This window comes from Pristiophorus japonicus, chromosome 27, assembly GCF_044704955.1.
Source record: "Pristiophorus japonicus isolate sPriJap1 chromosome 27, sPriJap1.hap1, whole genome shotgun sequence".
In the NCBI taxonomy this organism is placed as follows: Eukaryota; Metazoa; Chordata; class Chondrichthyes; family Pristiophoridae; genus Pristiophorus; species Pristiophorus japonicus.
This window is the reverse complement of record NC_092003.1, coordinates 3796607-3813861: the sequence shown is the minus strand read 5'-3', so window position 1 is coordinate 3813861 and position 17255 is coordinate 3796607. Positions and strand designations below refer to the sequence as shown.

The following is a 17255-nucleotide window of genomic DNA, read 5'->3' as shown; positions in this document are numbered from 1 at the left end:
GTGACAAGAACCTCATCAACATCACCAGGACTCAGGTACGCTCCCTCACTCGCGCTACCTCCCCCCCCCGCGTCCCCTCCCCCCCCCGCGTCCCCTCCCCCCCTCGCGTCCCCTCCCCCCCCTCGCGTTCCTCCCCCCCCGCGTCCCCTCCCCCCTCGCGTTCCCTCCCCCCCTCGCGTTCCCTCCCCCCTCGCGCCCTCCCCCCTCGCGTTCCTCCTCCCCCCCTCGCGTTCCCTCCCCCCTCGCGCTCCCTCCCCCCCCCTCGCGTCCCCTCCCCCCCTCGCGTTCCCTCCCCCCCCTCGCGTTCCCTCCTCCCCCCCTCGCGTTCCCTCCTCCCCCCCCTCGCGTTCCCTCCTCCCCCCCTCGCGTTCCCTCCTCCCCCCCTCGCGTTCCCTCCTCCCCCCCCTCGCGTTCCCTCCTCCCCCCCTCGCGTTCCCTCCTCCCCCCCCTCGCGTTCCCTCCTCCCCCCCTCGCGTTCCCTCCTCCCCCCCTCGCGTTCCCTCCTCCCCCCTCGCGTTCCTCCTCCCCCCCTCGCGTTCCCTCCTCCCCCCCTCGCGTTCCCTCCTCCCCCCCCTCGCGTTCCCTCCTCCCCCCCCTCGCGTTCCCTCCTCCCCCCCCTCGCGTCCCTCCGCTCCTCCTCCCCCCCTCGCGTTCCCTCCTCCCCCCCCTCGCGTTCCCTCCTCCCCCCCCTCGCGTTCCCTCCTCCCCCCCTCGCGTTCCCTCCTCCCCCCCCTCGCGTTCCCTCCTCCCCCCCCTCGCGTTCCCTCCTCCCCCCCCTCGCGTTCCCTCCTCCCCCCCCTCGCGTTCCCTCCTCCCCCCCCTCGCGTTCCCTCCTCCCCCCCCTCGCGTTCCCTCCTCCCCCCTCGCGTTCCCTCCTCCCCCCCTCGCGTTCCCTCCTCCCCCCCCTCGCGTTCCCTCCTCCCCCCCCTCGCGTTCCCTCCTCCCCCCCCTCGCGTTCCCTCCTCCCCCCCCTCGCGTTCCCTCCTCCCCCCCCTCGCGTTCCCTCCTCCCCCCCTCGCGTTCCCTCCTCCCCCCCCTCGCGTTCCCTCCTCCCCCCCCTCGCGTTCCCTCCTCCCCCCCTCGCGTTCCCTCCTCCCCCCCCTCGCGTTCCCTCCTCCCCCCCCTCGCGTTCCCTCCTCCCCCCCCTCGCGTTCCCTCCTCCCCCCCCTCGCGTTCCCTCCTCCCCCCCCTCGCGTTCCCTCCTCCCCCCTTCGCGTTCCCTCCCCCCCCTCCCCCCCCTCGCGCTCCCTCCCCTCCCCCCCTCGCGTTCCCTCCCCTCCCCCCCTCGCGCTCCCTCCCCCCCCCCTCGCGCTCCCTCCCCCCCCTCGCGCTCCCTCCCCCCCCCTCGCGCTCCCTCCCCCCCCCTCGCGCTCCCTCCCCCCCCCCTCGCGCTCCCTCCCCCCCCCCTCGCGCTCCCTCCCCCCCCCCTCGCGCTCCCTCGCCCCCCCCCTCGCGCTCCCTCCCCCCCTCGCGTTCCCTCCCCCCCCCCCCTCGCGCTCCCTCCCCCCCAGACGGAAACCCATGATTGATTTTTTTTTTAAATACCCGACCGGCCTCTCCCCCACCCCGTCGGCCGCCATATTCCCCTCGGGTTTCAAGACCTGGCCACGATGCCCGACCAAAACTGCAGCGGGCTCCAAGTGACATCAGGTCGAGGCCCCTCGACATCCGGGAGTTAAAATGGCCTGCCCTGCCCAGTCACCGTTTGAAATCATTATCGCTGGGGCGGCAGGTTTGAGATCGGTTTTGAGGGTGTTCCACGGGGGTGGGGGGGAGGGGTAAGAGATACTGAGCAGCAGTGGCGGGGGGGACTTGTGTAGCCTACAATAACATCATCGTCACAGGCAGTCCCTCGGAATCGAGGAAGACTCGCTTCCACTCTAAACACGAGTCCTCAGGTGGCTGAACAGCCCAATACGAGAACCACAGTCCCTGTCACAGGTGGGACAGACAGTGGTTGAGGGAAGGGGAGGGTGGGACAGACAGTGGTTGAGGGAAGGGGAGGGTGGGACAGACAGTGGTTGAGGGAAGGGGAGGGTGGGACTGGTTTGCCGCACGCTCCTTCCGCTGCCTGCGCTTGGTCTCTGCACGCTCTCGGCGACGAGACTCGAGGTGCTCAGCGCCCTCCCGGATGCACTTCCTCCACTTAGGGCGGACTGGTCTTTGGGCCAGCGACTCCCAGGTGTCGGTGGGGATGTTGCACTTTATCAGGGAGGCTTTGAGGGTGGTCCCTTGTAACGTTTCCTCTGCCCACCTTTGACTTGTTTGCCGTGAAGGAGTTCCGAGTAGAGCGCTTGCTTTGGGAGTCTCGTGTCTGGGGGACATGCGGACAATGTGGCCCTGCCCAGCGGAGCTGGTCGAGTGTGGTCAGTGCTTCGATGCTGGGGATGTTGGCCTGGTCGAGGACGCTAACGTTGGTGCGTCTGTCCTCCCGGGGGATTTGCAGGACCTTGCGGAGACAGCGTTGGTGGTATTTCTCCAGCGACTTGAGGTGTCAACTGTACATGGTCCATGTCTCTGAGCCATACAGGAGGGCGGGTATCACTACAGTCCTGTAGACCATGAGCTGGGTGCTGGATTTGAGGGCCTGGTCTTCAAACACTCTTTTCCTCAAGCTGCGCTGGCGCACTGGAGGGGGTGTTGGATCTCGTCATCAATGCCCGCTCTTGTTGATAGGAGGCTCCCGAGATAGGGGAAATGGTCCACGTTGTCCAGGGCCGGGCCGTGGATCTTGATGTCTGGGGGGCAGTGCTGTGCGGCAGGGACAGGCTGATCGAGGACCTTTGTCTTACGGATGTTTAGCGTAAGGTCCATGCTTGGGACGTTGACGGCGCTATATAAATGCAAGTTGTCGATTAAAGTGTTGGGGTTCAAAGCGCTGTGACTACGCACTGTGTGATTTCCGAGCTCCGCCCCCTGACACCTGACCCCCGGCCGACACAGCGCTCAACTTGGGAATGGCGGGACTGCATCGCGCGCACGGGTTCCGCGCGCCGCACAACGCCAATCGCTGATTATTTTTCTCCATCCTCGCTTTGTCCCAGGACGTGGTGACCAGCCTCTGTTTCGGCAGGTACGGGCGGGAAGATGGATCGCTCATCATGACGACCAAAGGTGAATCTCTCTCTCTCTCTCTCTCTTGCTCTCGCTCTCTCTCTCGCTCTCTCTCTCGCTCTCTCGTTCAGAAGTCGCGTGCTCCTTTTTTGCTTTCCCTTCATCAACATTCATTTTGAATTTTAGTCTAGGCACTTGGAGGAATGTGAGTGTGTCGGGGATCACAGCACTCCCAGGGCAGGTGCAGCACGGGGTTAGATACAGAGTAAAGCTCCCTCTACACTGTCCCATCAAACACTCCCAGGGCAGGTGCAGCACGGGGTTAGATACAGAGTAAAGCTCCCTCTACACTGTCCCATCAAACACTCCCAGGGCAGGTACAGGGGGTTAGATACAGAGTAAAGCTCCCTCTACACTGTCCCATCAAACACTCCCAGGGCAGGTACAGCACGGGGTTAGATACAGAGTAAAGCTCCCTCTACACTGTCCCATCAAACACTCCCAGGGCAGGTACAGGGGGTTAGATACAGAGTAAAGCTCCCTCTACACTGTCCCATCAAACACTCCCAGGGCAGGTACAGGAGGTTAGTTACAGAGTAAAGCTCCCTCTACACTGTCCCATCAAACACTCCCAGGGCAGGTACAGCACGGGGTTAGATACAGAGTAAAGCTCCCTCTACACTGTCGCATCAAACACTCCCAGGGTAGGTACAGGGGGTTAGATACAGAGTAAAGCTCCCTCTACACTGTCCCATCAAACACTCCCAGGGCAGGTACAGGGGGTTAGATACAGAGTAAAGTTCCCTCTACACTGTCCCATCAAACACTCCCAGGGCAGGTACAGCACGGGGTTAGATACAGAGTAAAGCTCCCTCTACACTGTCCCATCAAACACTCCCAGGGCAGGTACAGCACGGGGTTAGATACAGAGTAAAGCTCCCTCTACACTGTCCCATCAAACACTCCCAGGACAGGGGATGCAAAGGCTCTCGGATACAAATGCCAGCAAATTAAAGGGAGAAAGCAGGGACAACAGGGCTGGCCAATCAGCATCCTGTGTCCTTGCAATGTTGTACTGCTACAGTACCAGGCAGCAGCCACAAGAGGCCCCAAGCGAGCTGGGGTGGTTGAGGTCAGGTCAGCAGAACCAGTTCTCCCACTCGCCTCCCCTCCGCCGGTTGCTGACTGGTGTTGGGGTGCAGACCCACAGGAGCCGGGCCCCCCCCCCCCCCCAGCCAAAGAGACTGTACATGTGTGAGCTCAGATGGAAACTGTTGGCGGGCTGTTCGACTGTGAAAGCGTTCACAGCCGTGCCCAGTCCCGTCCTCACTGGACGCTCCTACCCACTGACCAGCTGGCTCACTGCATGGCACTGAGGAGTGGGAGCCCGGGGAGGTTCTCTCACACCCGCTCTCGTGACCACACACACACACGCGTGCACGCAGACAGGCATACGTGCACACAGGCAAACACACACATGCAGACACATACACATGCAGACATGTATACAGACACACACACACACACACACACACACACACACACACACACACACACACGCACGCAGACACACACACACACACAACCACTCTCACACGGGACACACACACTGTCGCTCTCACTCTGTCGCTGGCGTTCGAACACTCACTTCCTGGATTGTGTCGCCCCCGATCTGTATCACAGCTGAGACCAGCTGGGCCGGCACAGTTCGGGGATCGAGCTGGTGAAACCTCCCGTACCGACAGTGGGCGGGGGGAGGGAGCTGCGGTCATTTATCGGCCTATTCTCCGTGGGGGACGGGGACGGGGCCGCTATGAGCGCGTGCTGTTGCTGACGGTGTTTCTGTTCTCCCCCTCCCCTCCCCTCCCCCCCCCCCCCCCACAGGCGGCGGGCTGATCATTAAGATACTGAAGCGGACGGCAGTCTTCGAGGACAAAGACACCAGCCCGGGGCCGCCCCTGGCCCAGAGCATTAAGCTCAGCGTGCCGAAGAAAACCAAGCTGTACGTGGATCAGACGCTGCGGGAGCGAGAGAACGCCGTGGGTGAGCGTTGAACATCTTCCCCTGCCCTTTCGGGCCCACCCCTGGAGGGGTTGAGCCTCGCCCCCTCAGCAGCCAGTCTTCGTGGCTGGCTGGGAAAGAAATGGTCAGCTGGCTATTCGACTGCAGAGGCGTCACGCCACCTGACTTTCCCCGGTGCGTCTGAGGGTAGCCTGTGACACAGGGTGGAGTAGAATCCGGTTAACCTCACCCCCCCGACCCTCCCACCTCCCTCGCACAGGAAGGGTAGCGGGGCTACGAACAGCCAAACAGAATCTATTTGGAATCACAGAATGATGCGGCACAGAAGGAGGCCATTCGGCCCATCGTGCCTTGTGCCGGCTCTTTGTAAGAGCCTCCAGCTGTGTCCCACTCCCCCTGCTCTTTCCCCACAGCCCTGCAAAGTTTTCCCCTTCAAGTTTTGATCCAGTTCCCTTTCGAAATAAGTCTCCGTATTTAAGGAAGGATATACTTGCATTGGAGGCAGTTCAGTGAAGGCTCACTCGGTTGATTCCCGCGATGGAGGGGTTGACTTATGAAGACAGGTTGAGCAGGTTGGGCCTGTACTCATTGGAGTTTAGGAGAATGAGAGGTGATCTTATTGAAATGTATAAATTACTGAGGGGGCTTGACAGGGTAGATGCAGAGAGGATGTTTCCCCTCGTGGGGGAATCTGGAACTCGGGGGCATAGTTTCAGAATAAGGGGCCGCCCATTTAAAACGGAGATGAGGAGGAATTTCTTCTCTCAGAGGGTTGTAAATCTGCGGAATTCTCTGCCCCAGAGAGCTGTGGAGGCTGGGTCATTGAATATATTTAAGGCGGAGATAGACAGATTTTTGAGCGATAATTTAAACGGTCTGCACAGTCTATTTAAACGGAGCCGCTTGCGATCCACAGCAAACGGGACTCATGAACGAAACTACCAGCAAAGTCTCCCGACAGTGGCAGGGTGATTTATCCAGCAGAGGGGCGGACGGTTACTCGGTATGAATGGTGTGGTGTTAAACCGATCCTCGCCGGGTCACAGCAGGGCGGGGCTCCGGGCATGATTGGCGGGACAATTACCCAATCACCTGCATTCCAGCTGGGACATGCGAGGTCGCAATGTGCGACCTCTGGTTTAACCGACGCTCCCTTTCAGCCCTCGCTCGCTCTGAAGACCGGTCTCCAACCGACTCGCTTATTGAAAACCGCTGGCATAAAGTCTATCCCGGAGCAATAGTGACCCCCGTCCCCGTACCACCAATCACACCCGGACACTGCACTGCTGGCTAAGGCAGGATTTGACTCATCGCTCTCCCCAACTCCTGTCTGAGGCTTGAACCAGACTGTTCGCAACCTGGGGGTCAGATTTGGCCCTGAAATGAGCTTCCGGCCACATATCCCGCAGCATAACTAAACCCGCCTGTTTCCCCCTCCGTAACATCGCCCGTCTCCGCCCCCTCCCTCAGCTCATCCGCTGCTGAAGCCCTCATCCGTGCCTCTGTTACCTCCAGACTTGACTATTCCAACGCACTCCTGGCCAGCCTCCCACATTCTACCCGACGTAAACTAGAGGTGATCCAAAACTCGGCTGCCCCCGTGTCCTAACTCGCACCCAGTCCCGCTCACCCATCACCCCCTGTGCTCGCTGCCCCGTGTCCTAACTCGCACCCAGTGCTGCTCATCCATCACCCCCTGTGCTCACTGCCCCATGTCCTAACTCGCACCGAGTCCCGCTCATCCATCACCCCCTGTGCTCACTGCCCCACATTGGCTCCCGGTTAAGCAATGGCTCCATTTCAAAATTCTCATCCTGTTTTCAAATCCTCCCCCTCCCTGTCCCTGTAACCTCCTCCAGCCCTACATCCCTTCCTATCTCTGTGACCTCCTCCAGCCCTACATCCCTTCCTATCTCTGTGACCTCCTCCAGCCCCTACACCCCTCCCTGTCTCTGTAATCTCCTCCAGCCCCTACACCCCTCCCTGTCTCTGTAACCTCCTCCAGCCCTTACACACCTCCCTATCTCTGTAACCTTCTCCAGCCCCTACACCCCTCCCTATTTCTGAAACCTCCTCCAGCCCCTACACACCTCCCTATCTCTGAAACCTCCTCCAGCCCCTACACACCTCCCTATCTCTGAAACCTCCTCCAGCCCCTACACTCCTCCCTATCTCTGTAACCTCCTCCAGCCCCACAACCCCCGGAAATATCTGCCCTCCTGAGCATCCCCGATTTCAATCGCTCCACCATTGGTGGCCGTGCCTTCAGCTGCCTGGGCCCCAAGCTCTGGAACTCCCTCCCTAAACCTCTCCGCCTCTCTCTCCTCCTTCAAGACGCTCCTTAAAACCGACCTCTCCGACCCAGCTTTTGGTCGCCTGTCCCAATATCTCCTTATGCGGCTCGGGGTCAAATTTTTTATCTCCTAACACCCCTGTGAAGCACTCTGGGACGTTTCACTACTGTCGAGGAAATATTTCGCTTAAATTAACTCAGGCGGAGACGTTCAGAACTGCACTTCGAGAGAATTTATTTTAAAATGCGAGATATATCTCGGAGAGCCTGCTTGGACCGTACCAAGGCAAAACTCTGTCGTACAGGCAAATTGTCCCTATCTTTATACAGAAATTGAATACAGAAATATAAAAGGAATCTTATTCATTAGTCCCGCGAGTACAAAGGTCGTCTCGGGAGGTACACACTCTATCTTTCCTTGCATAGTTTCTCTCTGTTCGCAGTCTGATAAGCAAAGTCAAAAGGAGACTCCCTTTTAATACCAGATGGTCATTTAATTGCATTTCTAAGTTTCAAGGCTAAAAAAGCGTGGCTATTTTTCTAGTACTATTATTTCTTTAAGCATAGCAAAAACAGAATTTAACCCTTCCCTTTTCCATAAGCCATAGATTCATAGATTCTTTCTTCCACAACTACGTTAAAGGTGCTATATAAATACAAGTGGTTGTTGAATTTACAACACATATTTATATTACTTAAGCTGGAGAAATATCCCTGCTTTTATCGGGAGACTTTGCTGTAGTGTTGGGCGTGGGTTCTGTTTGCGGTAGTTCGTATTGACTCTTTTTAAGTAGACCCTGTGGACTGTTTGCTGTCGAGTAAGACTTGTTTGCCGTGAGTCGTGCCGCAAGCCAGGCCCCGCCTCCAACGCGTTAGCCGGCACAGTGTGGTCGGTAGCCACTGTGTCGATCTGCACGCGCTCCCGACGCTGTGTTGTTGAGTTAGCGATGCCCTGACTGTTCGGGGCCCAGGGGCAGCACGGGCCCAGCCCACACTGTGCGATATGTGAGCGCACTGGGTCCGTGCAGCAGAGCTGGTCTCCAGTTGTCCTGGTTAACCCTGGCCACTGGACCAAGGCCTCGCTCTGTCAAGCCCCGTGTGGTGGCTGGTGTGCAACGGTCACCCCACGTTAAAACAATCCACGCACAGGCATCTTCCACCCTTCAGGATGGAGTTCGGATCCTTCATTGAACTCGTCCTTTTTTGGCATGGAAGCAAGTCAGCCTCGTTTCGAGGGACCGCCGATGATGATGATGACTGTGTTGACCATTCATTGACCGTGTCGTATTCCCTCCCCCACCTTCCCCCTCTTGACAGCTATGCACCGGGCCTTCCAGACGGATTTGTACCGGCTGCGTCTCAGTGTGGCGCGCGCCTACGCCAAGGCTCTCGAGGCGAGCCTGGCGCCAGTCTCTGCCGACCTCACGGAGCCGCTGAAGCTGAACGCAGTGGTGAGTTCTCTCCCTTCCCCGACCCGGGGAGGGCGATTCTCGTCGCGCAATCTCCCGCTCCCGGGCTGGGTGCAAGAGAAAGCCTGTCGTCCGATAGAATCAGTCTGTTCACTCAGCAAACAGAGTCAATTGAAACAGCGCACTTGGAGTTGAGGCCTAGCGGGTAACCATGGAGTTGAGGCCTAGCGGGTAACCATGGAGTTGAGGCCTAGCGGGTAACCATGGAGTTGAGGCCTAGCGGGTAACCATGGAGTTGAGGCCTAGCGGGTAACCATGGAGTTGAGGCCTAGCGGGTAACCATGGAGTTGAGGCCTAGCGGGTAACCATGGAGTTGAGGCCTAGCGGGTAACCATGGAGTTGAGGCCTAGCGGGTAACCATGGAGATGAGGCCCAGCGGGTAACCTTGGAGTTGAAGCCCAGCAAGTAACCATGGAGATGAGGCCTAGTGAATTACCCTGGAGTTGAGGCCTGGGGAGGAAAAGCGATCTTTGAGAGCTGAGAAGAGTTTGTTACTGAAACCTTTGTGCCTGTCTCCACCCCAGGTCCAGGGCATTGGCCCGTCGTTCAAGCTGACCCTGAACATACAGAACACGTCGGCCGCCCGTCCAGTGATCAACCTCCTGATCAGCTTCCTGTACGATGAAACTCTCTACTCCATCAAGAGGGGCTTTTTTCAGGTGGGACATTCATTGGACGCGCGTGATTTGGGTTAGAGGCGGGGGGGGGGGGGGGGGGGGAGGCGGGGGGCAGGGGGCGGGCGGGGCGGTGGTGGAGGAGATGAGGGAGATGGCTCGCTGTGCGAGTCCGTTCCCTAGACGGCACAGGAAGATCCCGTATTCGGTTTGGGGTCTGCTCCGACTCCACAGGGAGCGGAAGTGGAGGCGCCGCGATGAATTGGGCGGGGGGGGGTTGGGGCAAGCCTTCACCGAGCGGGGAAGGTACTGCTCAGAGCGACCACCGGCCCACCCGGGGGCCATGGAGCAAGAGGACGGCGATTCCTGCTGCAGTCGAATGGCCAGTCGGCTCATGTCCGGGATCTTCGCGTGGCTGCTCCTGGGGGAGGATGGGGGCGGCGGGAGGGAGGGAGCGGGGGAGAGAGTTGAGGCACAGCAGAGCCAAGCACGCGTGTGCAAAGCCGTACCTCAGTGTGAGTCAGCACCCCGAGGACAGGATGCTTTGGGTGAAGTCCGCGATCGCAACCCGTGGCCTGCATGGGAGCCTTGCGGCAGTAGTGGGCTTGCTGAATAAAACGACCTTTCCAGGAACAGAGAAAAAAGCCCCATGGGCCGTGCAAATTGGGGAAGTGTGAAGCCACACTGGGTCTGACAGCAAAGACCTGACAACACGTGCACTCCAGCAACTGACTGAAGCACAGATAGACGAAAGGCTTGCATTGTGACAGCCCCTTTCACCATTTCAGCACATCCCAAAGCGCATCACAGCCAATTTTCGAGGTGCAGTCGCTGTTGTAATGTGGGAAACGCTAATTTGCACGTGGCAAGCTCCCACACACAGCGATGTGATAATGACCCAGATCATCAGTTTTAGTGATGTTGGTCAAGGGATAAATATTGGCCCCAGGACACCGGGGAGAACTCCCCCTGCTCTTCTTCCAATAGTGGCCCCGGGATCTTTTACATCCACCCGAGAGGGCAGACGGGGCCTCGGTTTAATGTCTCATCCGAAAGACGGCCCCTCTGACAGTGCGGCGCTCCCTCAGTACTGCCCCTCCGACAGTGCGGCACTCCCTCAGTACTGCCCCCCGACAGTGCGGCGCTCCCTCAGTACCGCCCCTCAGACAGTGCGGCGCTCCCTCAGTACTGCCCCTCCGACAGTGCGGGGCTCCCTCAGTACCGCCCCTCAGACAGTGCACCCCGCTCCCTCAGTACTGTCCCTCAGACAGTGCGGGGCTCCCTCAGTACTGTCCCTCCGACAGTGCGGCGCTCCCTCAGTACTGCCCCTCCGACAGTGCGGTGCTCCCTCAGTACCGCCCCCCCGACAGTGCGGCTCTCTCTCAGTACCGCCCCTCCGACAGTGCAGCGCTCCCTCAGTACCGCCCCTCCGACAATGCGGCGCTCCCTCAGTACTGCCCCTCCGACAGTGCGGTGCTCCCTCAGTACCGCCCCTCCGACAGTGCACCCCACTCCCTCAGTACCACCCCTCCAACAGTGCGGCTCTCTCTCAGTACCGCCCCTCCGACAATGCGGTGCTCCCTCAGTACTGCCCCTCCGACAGTGCGGTGCTCCCTCAGTACTGGCCCTCCGACAGTGCGGCGCTCCCTCAGTACTGCCCCTCCGACAGTGCGGTGCTCCCTCAGTACTGCCCCTCCAACAGTGCGGTGCTCCCTCAGTACTGGCCCTCCGACAGTGCGGCGCTCCCTCAGTACCGCCCCTCCGACAATGCGGCGCTCCCTCAGTACCGCCCCTTCGACAGTCACTCCCTCAGTACTGCCCCTCCGACAATGCGGCGCTCCCTCAGTACCGCCCCTCCGACAATGCGGTGCTCCCTCAGTACTGCCCCTCCGACAGTCACTCCCTCAGTACTGCCCCTCCGACAATGCGGCGCTCCCTCAGTACCGCCCCTCCGACAATGCGGCGCTCCCTCAGTACCGCCCCTCCGACAATGCGGCGCTCCCTCAGTACCGCCCCTCCGACAGTGCAGCGCTCCCTCAGTACCGCCCCTCCGACAATGCGGCGCTCCCTCAGTACCGCCCCTCTGACAATGCGGCGCTCCCTCAGTACCGTCCCTCCGACAGTGCAGCGCTCCCTCAGTACCGCCCCTCCGACAGTGCGGCGCTCCCTCAGTACCGCCCCTCCGACAGTGCGGTGCTCCCTCAGTACCGCCCCTCCGACAGTGCGGTGCTCCCTCAGTACTGCCCCTCCGACAGTGCGGTGCTCCCTCAGTACTGCCCCTCCGACAGTGCGGTGCTCCCTCAGTACTGCCCCTCCGACAGTGCGGCGCTCCCTTAGTACTGCCCCTCCGACAGTGCGGTGCTCCCTCAGTACTGCCCCTCCGACAGTGCGGTGCTCCCTCAGTACCGCCCCTCCGACACTCCCTCAGTACTGCCCCTCCGACAGTGCGGTGCTCCTTCAGTACGGCCCCTCCCACAATATTGGCCTAGATTATGGGGCTTGTGTCTGTGGAGCAGAGACCCTTACCCGCGACCTTCTGACTCGGAGGTGTGAGTCCCTCCCAGTGAGACAGGGCTGACGAAGGAACGGACTGGCGGGAGGGAAGCAAAACAGCAGACGGCTGACTTATCCACAGCGTAGCCTCATTTCCCACGCACCCCACCCCTCAAATGGGCAGTGGCGAGATGCAAGCGGGGTGCAAAATCCCGACCAAGTTACCACACCCCAGAAAGAAGGGCAGCCTCCCGGCAAAAATTGGCAACAGTGCGTTGGAGGGTTATTTCACCGGGAGATTGCAGGGCCGAGCCTGAAGTGGATCCTGTCCGCCAAGGGTGATTGCAGAGCGACTGGGGGAGGGGAATGGGGCGGGGCAGGAACTTACATGCTGAAGGGTACTGAGGTCAAGTGTAGTCATCCAGATGTTTGTCCCGGGATGAGATCAGCAGGTTGGGAAGGAGCGATCTGGATATGTGTCGCCACTCATTAGCAATTGGACTCTGACTTCCTACCGTTACACTTCGCACTCACACTGAGAGTTCCTGCACGTCAGTGGATTCTTCACCCCCTTAATCTGGGCCATTTGAAGGTGCTGAACACTTAATTCCTCGCCTCTCGGGGGTTTTTTTGTTAATCTTCTCACTTTATGCCCCTGAATACAAAGAGACGAAAATCTTGCACTGCAATGTCGCCTTTCATCACATCAGCACGTCACAAAGCACCTCACAGCCAATTTTCGAGGTTGTAATGTGGGAAATGCCAGTGTGCACACAGCAAGCTCCCACACACAGCAATGTGATAATGACCCAGACAATCTGCTTTAGTGATGTTGGTCGAGGGATAAATATTGGGCCCAGGACACCGGGGAGAACTCCCCTGCTCTTCTTCCAATAGTGGTCGTGGGATCTTTTACCCGAGAGAGCAGACGGGGCCTCATCCCAAAAGACGGTTCCTCCTACAGTGCAGCACTCCCTCAGTACTGCCCCTCCGACAGTGCAGCACTCCCTCAGTACTGCCCCTCTGACAGTGTGGTGCTCCCTCAGTACTGCCCCTCCGACAGTGCAGCACTCCCTCAGTACTGCCCCTCCGACAGTGCAGCACTCCCTCAGTACTGCCCCTCTGACAGTGTGGTGCTCCCTCAGTACTGCCCCTCCGACAGTGCGGCGCTCCCTCAGTACTGCCCCTCTGACAGTGCGGCGCTCCCTCAGTACTGCCCCTCCGACAGTGCGGCGCTCCCTCAGTACTGCCCCTCTGACAGTGCAGCACTCCCTCAGTACTGCCCCTCTGACAGTGTGGTGCTCCCTCAGTACTGCCCCTCCGACAGTGCGGCGCTCCCTCAGTACTGCCCCTCTGACAGTGCGGCGCTCCCTCAGTACTGCCCCTCCGACAGTGCAGCACTCCCTCAGTACTGCCCCTCCGACAGTGCGGCGCTCCCTCAGTACTGCCCCTCTGACAGTGTGGTGCTCCCTCAGTACTGCCCCTCCGACAGTGCGGCGCTCCCTCAGTACTGCCCCTCTGACAGTGCGGCGCTCCTTCAGTACTGCCCCTCCGACAGTGCGGCGCTCCCTCAGTACTGCCCCTCCGACAGTGTGGCGCTCCCTCAGTACTGCCTCTCCGACAGTGCGGCACTCCCTCAGTACTGCCCCTCCGACAGTGCGGCGCTCCCTCAGTACCGCCCCTCCGACAGTGCGGCGCTCCCTCAGTACTGTCCCTCCGACAGTGCGGCGCTCCCTCAGTACTGCCCCTCCGACAGTGCGGCGCTCCCTCAGTACTGCCCCTCCGACAGTGCGGCGCTCCCTCAGTACTGCCCCTCCGACAGTGCGGCGCTCCCTCAGTACCGCCCCTCCGACAGTGCGGCGCTCCCTCAGTACTGCCCCTCCGACAGTGCGGCGCTCCCTCAGTACTGCCCCTCCGACAGTGCGGCGCTCCCTCAGTACCGCCCCTCCGACAGTGCGGCACTCCCTCAGTACTTCCCTCGTAGAATGGCCATGTGGGGACACACAGGGCACGCGCGCGCACGTGAGGAATGGCGATGTGGGACGTACTGCGGCCCTGGAGAGAAGTATTTCCCCCAAACTGTGGGCAGACTGAATGGGCAGCAGCTGCCGTGTGTAACGGGTTGTGAATCTGGTGTTGCAGGTCCCCATGCTGGTGCCTGGCCTGACCTATCCCATCGAGACGTTCGTGCAGTGTTTGAGTGACCGAGGCTTCTCCGACACCATCAAGGTAAGGTCGCAGCGCCCTTCAGTGTCATTGTTGCCGAGCTTCCACAGTGTCCCCTTCATCCCGCCCCCTCGAAGGGGGGAGGGGGGGCGATGTCGCTGGGGAGGGGCGGGATGGTCTCCTGCACTCCCACGCCCGGCCGTCATTCTTCCTGCCCGAACCCCAGTAGGTGGGCTATTTGACTGGGTAGGGCGTCGTAGCCAAGCCCGAACCCCCGACTCGCCCAGCCGGGGTCACTGGTCGCTGTTGTCAACCGCGGACCTGCTGCTCCCCTGACTTGAGCTCAGCTAACTCCACTCGCACTGCTTACCGGACATGATCGGTGCGCGGGCCTTCGTGCAGCATCTGCCGCTGCCTGGGGCCCTGCCGTTGGTGAGGAGCTGTGCACCTTTAATGCACTTAGTGTCGTAAGACATCCCAAGGAGCTTCACAGGAGCGATTATTAAGCAGACTTCGACACCGGGTCGCATAAAGTGATACTGGGACAGGCGACCAAAAGCTGGGTCGGAGAGGTCGGTTTTAAGGAGCGCCTTAAAGGAGGAGAGAGAGGCGGAGAGGTTTAGGGAGGGAGTTCCAGAGCTTGGGGCCCAGGCAACAGACGGCACGGCCACCGATGGTGGAGCGATGGGAATTGGGGGATGGGCAAGAGCCAGAATTGGGGGAGCGCAGAGATCTCGGAGGGTTGTAGGAGGTTACAGAGAAAGGGAGGGGTTAAGGGACTGGAGGGGGCTACAGAGATAGGGAGGGTTTTAGGGGCTGGAGGGGGTTACAGAGATAGGGAGGATTTTAGGGGCTGGAGGAGGTTACAGCGATAGGGAGGGGTGTAGGGGCTGGAGGAGGTTACAGAGATAGGGAGGGGTGTAGGGGCTGGAGGGGGTTACAGAGATAGGGAGGGGTGTAGGGGCTGGAGGAGGTTACAGAGATAGGGAGGGGTGTAGAGGCTGGAGGGGGTTACAGAGATAGGGAGGATTTTAGGGGCTGGTGGGGGTTACAGAGATAGGGAGGGGTGTAGGGGCTGGAGGGGGTTACAGAGATAGGGAGGGGTGTAGAGGCTGGAGGTGGTTACAGAGATAGGGAGGGGTGTAGGGGCTGGAGGAGGTTACAGAGATAGGGAGGGGTGTAGGGGCTGGAGGTGGTTACAGAGATAGGGAGGGGTGTAGGGGCTGGAGGAGGTTACAGAGACAGGAAGGGGTGTAAGGGCTGGAGGAGTTTACAGAGATAGGGAGGGGTGTAGGGGCTGGAGGTGGTTACAGAGATAGGGAGGGGTGTAGGGGCTGGAGGAGGTTACAGAGACAGGGAGGGGTGTAGGGGCTGGAGGAGGTTACAGAGATAGGGAGGGGTGTAGGGACTGGAGGAGGTTACAGAGACAGGGAGGGGTGTAAGGGCTGGAGGAGGTTACAGAGACAGGGAGGGGTGTAAGGGCTGGAGGAGGTTACAGAGATAGGGAGGGGTGTAGGGACTGGAGGAGGTTACAGAGATAGGGAGGGGTGTAAGGGCTGGAGGAGGTTACAGAGATAGGGAGGGGTGTAGGGACTGGAGGAGGTTACAGAGATAGGGAGGGGTGTAAGGGCTGGAGGAGGTTACAGAGATAGGGAGGGGTGTGGGGCTGGAGGAGGTTACAGAGATAGGGAGGGGTGTGGGGCTGGAGGAGGATGGAGAATTTTAAAATGGTGGCGTTGCGGGGGTTTGAAACCATTGGTTGGCCCCCCGGTGTCAACGTGTGATTGTCTCTCCCACCAGTGTGGGGAGTGGTGGGGGGTGGGGGGGAGCGATGAGGGGTGCCGGGAGCGATGAGGGGTGCCGGGAGCGATGAGGGGTGCCGGGGGTGGTGGAGAACAGTTTAAAGCTCCCCCCCCGGTGCTGTGTGAAGGAGGGGGGCGGCGAGTATAATGGTGGCTGATCCCCGGGCATTGCTTTGTGTTTTCCAGGTGTTCGTGCTGCGTGTGGGAAGAAGAACGCCAATACTGACCGCTCATATCAACATGCCGGTCAGCGAGGGGCTGGTCGTGGGCTGAGGGGCCGAGGACACAGGGCGGGGGGGTGAGGGGGGCTCTATCCAATGGACCGACTGATTCCCCCTCCTATCCCCTGGTGTCGCGTCCAATTCTCCGTCCGAACTTCCCCCTCCTCCACCAGCAGAACGTTTTGCCCTTCCTCGGAGGGCTGTGGCTAGTATTTCAGAGAAGCGGGGGACGGGGGAAATGGATGTACATCGTTCTACATGAGACGTTAAACCGAGGCCCCGTCTGCCCCCTCGGGTGGATGTACAAGATCCCGGGGCCACTATTGGAAGAAGAGCAGGGGGAGTTCTCCCCGGTGTCCTGGGGCCAATATTTATCCCTCGACCAACATCACTAAAACAGATGATCTGGGTCATTATCACATCGCTGTGTGTGGGAGCTTGCTGTGCGCAAATTGGCGTTTCCCACATTACAACAGTGAGCACACTCCAAAAGTACTTCATTGGCCGAGAAGCGCTTGAGGTGGGGGAAAGAGGCTATATAAATGCAAGTTTACTGCTTGTTTTATCGGCCCTTTTTAAGCTTCCTTCACCTCCCCCTCAGACACCACGCCGCTCAGAGCAAGTAACAGCTCACCTCCCCGAGAGCAAGGAACAGCTCACCTCCCCGAGAGCAAGGAACAGCTCACCTCCCCGAGAGCAAGGAACAGCTCAGCTCCCCGAGAGCAAGGAACAGCTCACCTCCCCGAGAGCAAGGAACAGCTCACCTCCCCGAGAGCAAGGAACAGCTCACCTCCCCGAGAGCAAGGAACAGCTCAGCTCCCCGAGAGCAAGGAACAGCTCAGCTCCCCGAGAGCAAGGAACAGCTCAGCTCCCCGAGAGCAAGGAACAGCTCACCTCCCCGAGAGCAAGGAACAGCTCAGCTCCCCGAGAGCAAGGAACAGCTCAGCTCCCCGAGAGCAAGGAACAGCTCAGCTCCCCGAGAGCAAGGAACAGCTCACCTCCCCGAGAGCAAGGAACAGCTCACCTCCCCGAGAGCAAGGAACAGCTCACCTCCCCGAGAGCAAGGAACAGCTCACCTCCCCGAGAGCAAGGAACAGCTCACCTCCCCGAGAGCAAGGAAC

The 17255-nt window shown here is 60.0% G+C and overlaps 1 protein-coding gene across 1 annotated transcript; it reads left to right on the top strand.

Annotated features, from left to right (window-relative positions):
• Positions 1-6: 6 nt before the first annotated feature.
• On the top strand, positions 7-16200 carry LOC139239529 (BBSome complex member BBS1-like). Its single transcript, XM_070868345.1, has 7 exons — positions 7-35; positions 3045-3114; positions 4939-5097; positions 8687-8820; positions 9363-9497; positions 14088-14174; positions 16100-16200. Exons 2-7 carry the CDS (start codon positions 3102-3104, stop codon positions 16184-16186), a joined length of 615 nt encoding a protein of 204 aa, XP_070724446.1. The 5' UTR covers positions 7-35; positions 3045-3101; the 3' UTR covers positions 16187-16200.
• The last annotated feature ends 1055 nt before the right edge of the window (positions 16201-17255 follow it).

What these genes read in the sequence shown, in the direction of transcription:
- LOC139239529 (XM_070868345.1), top strand. An exon ending in GGAGCGAGAGAACGCCGTGG is followed by an intron (nt 5,098 to 8,686) that starts GTGAGCGTTGAA and finishes CCCTCTTGACAG; the next exon opens with CTATGCACCGGGCCTTCCAG. An exon ending in TCAAGAGGGGCTTTTTTCAG is followed by an intron (nt 9,498 to 14,087) that starts GTGGGACATTCA and finishes CTGGTGTTGCAG; the next exon opens with GTCCCCATGCTGGTGCCTGG.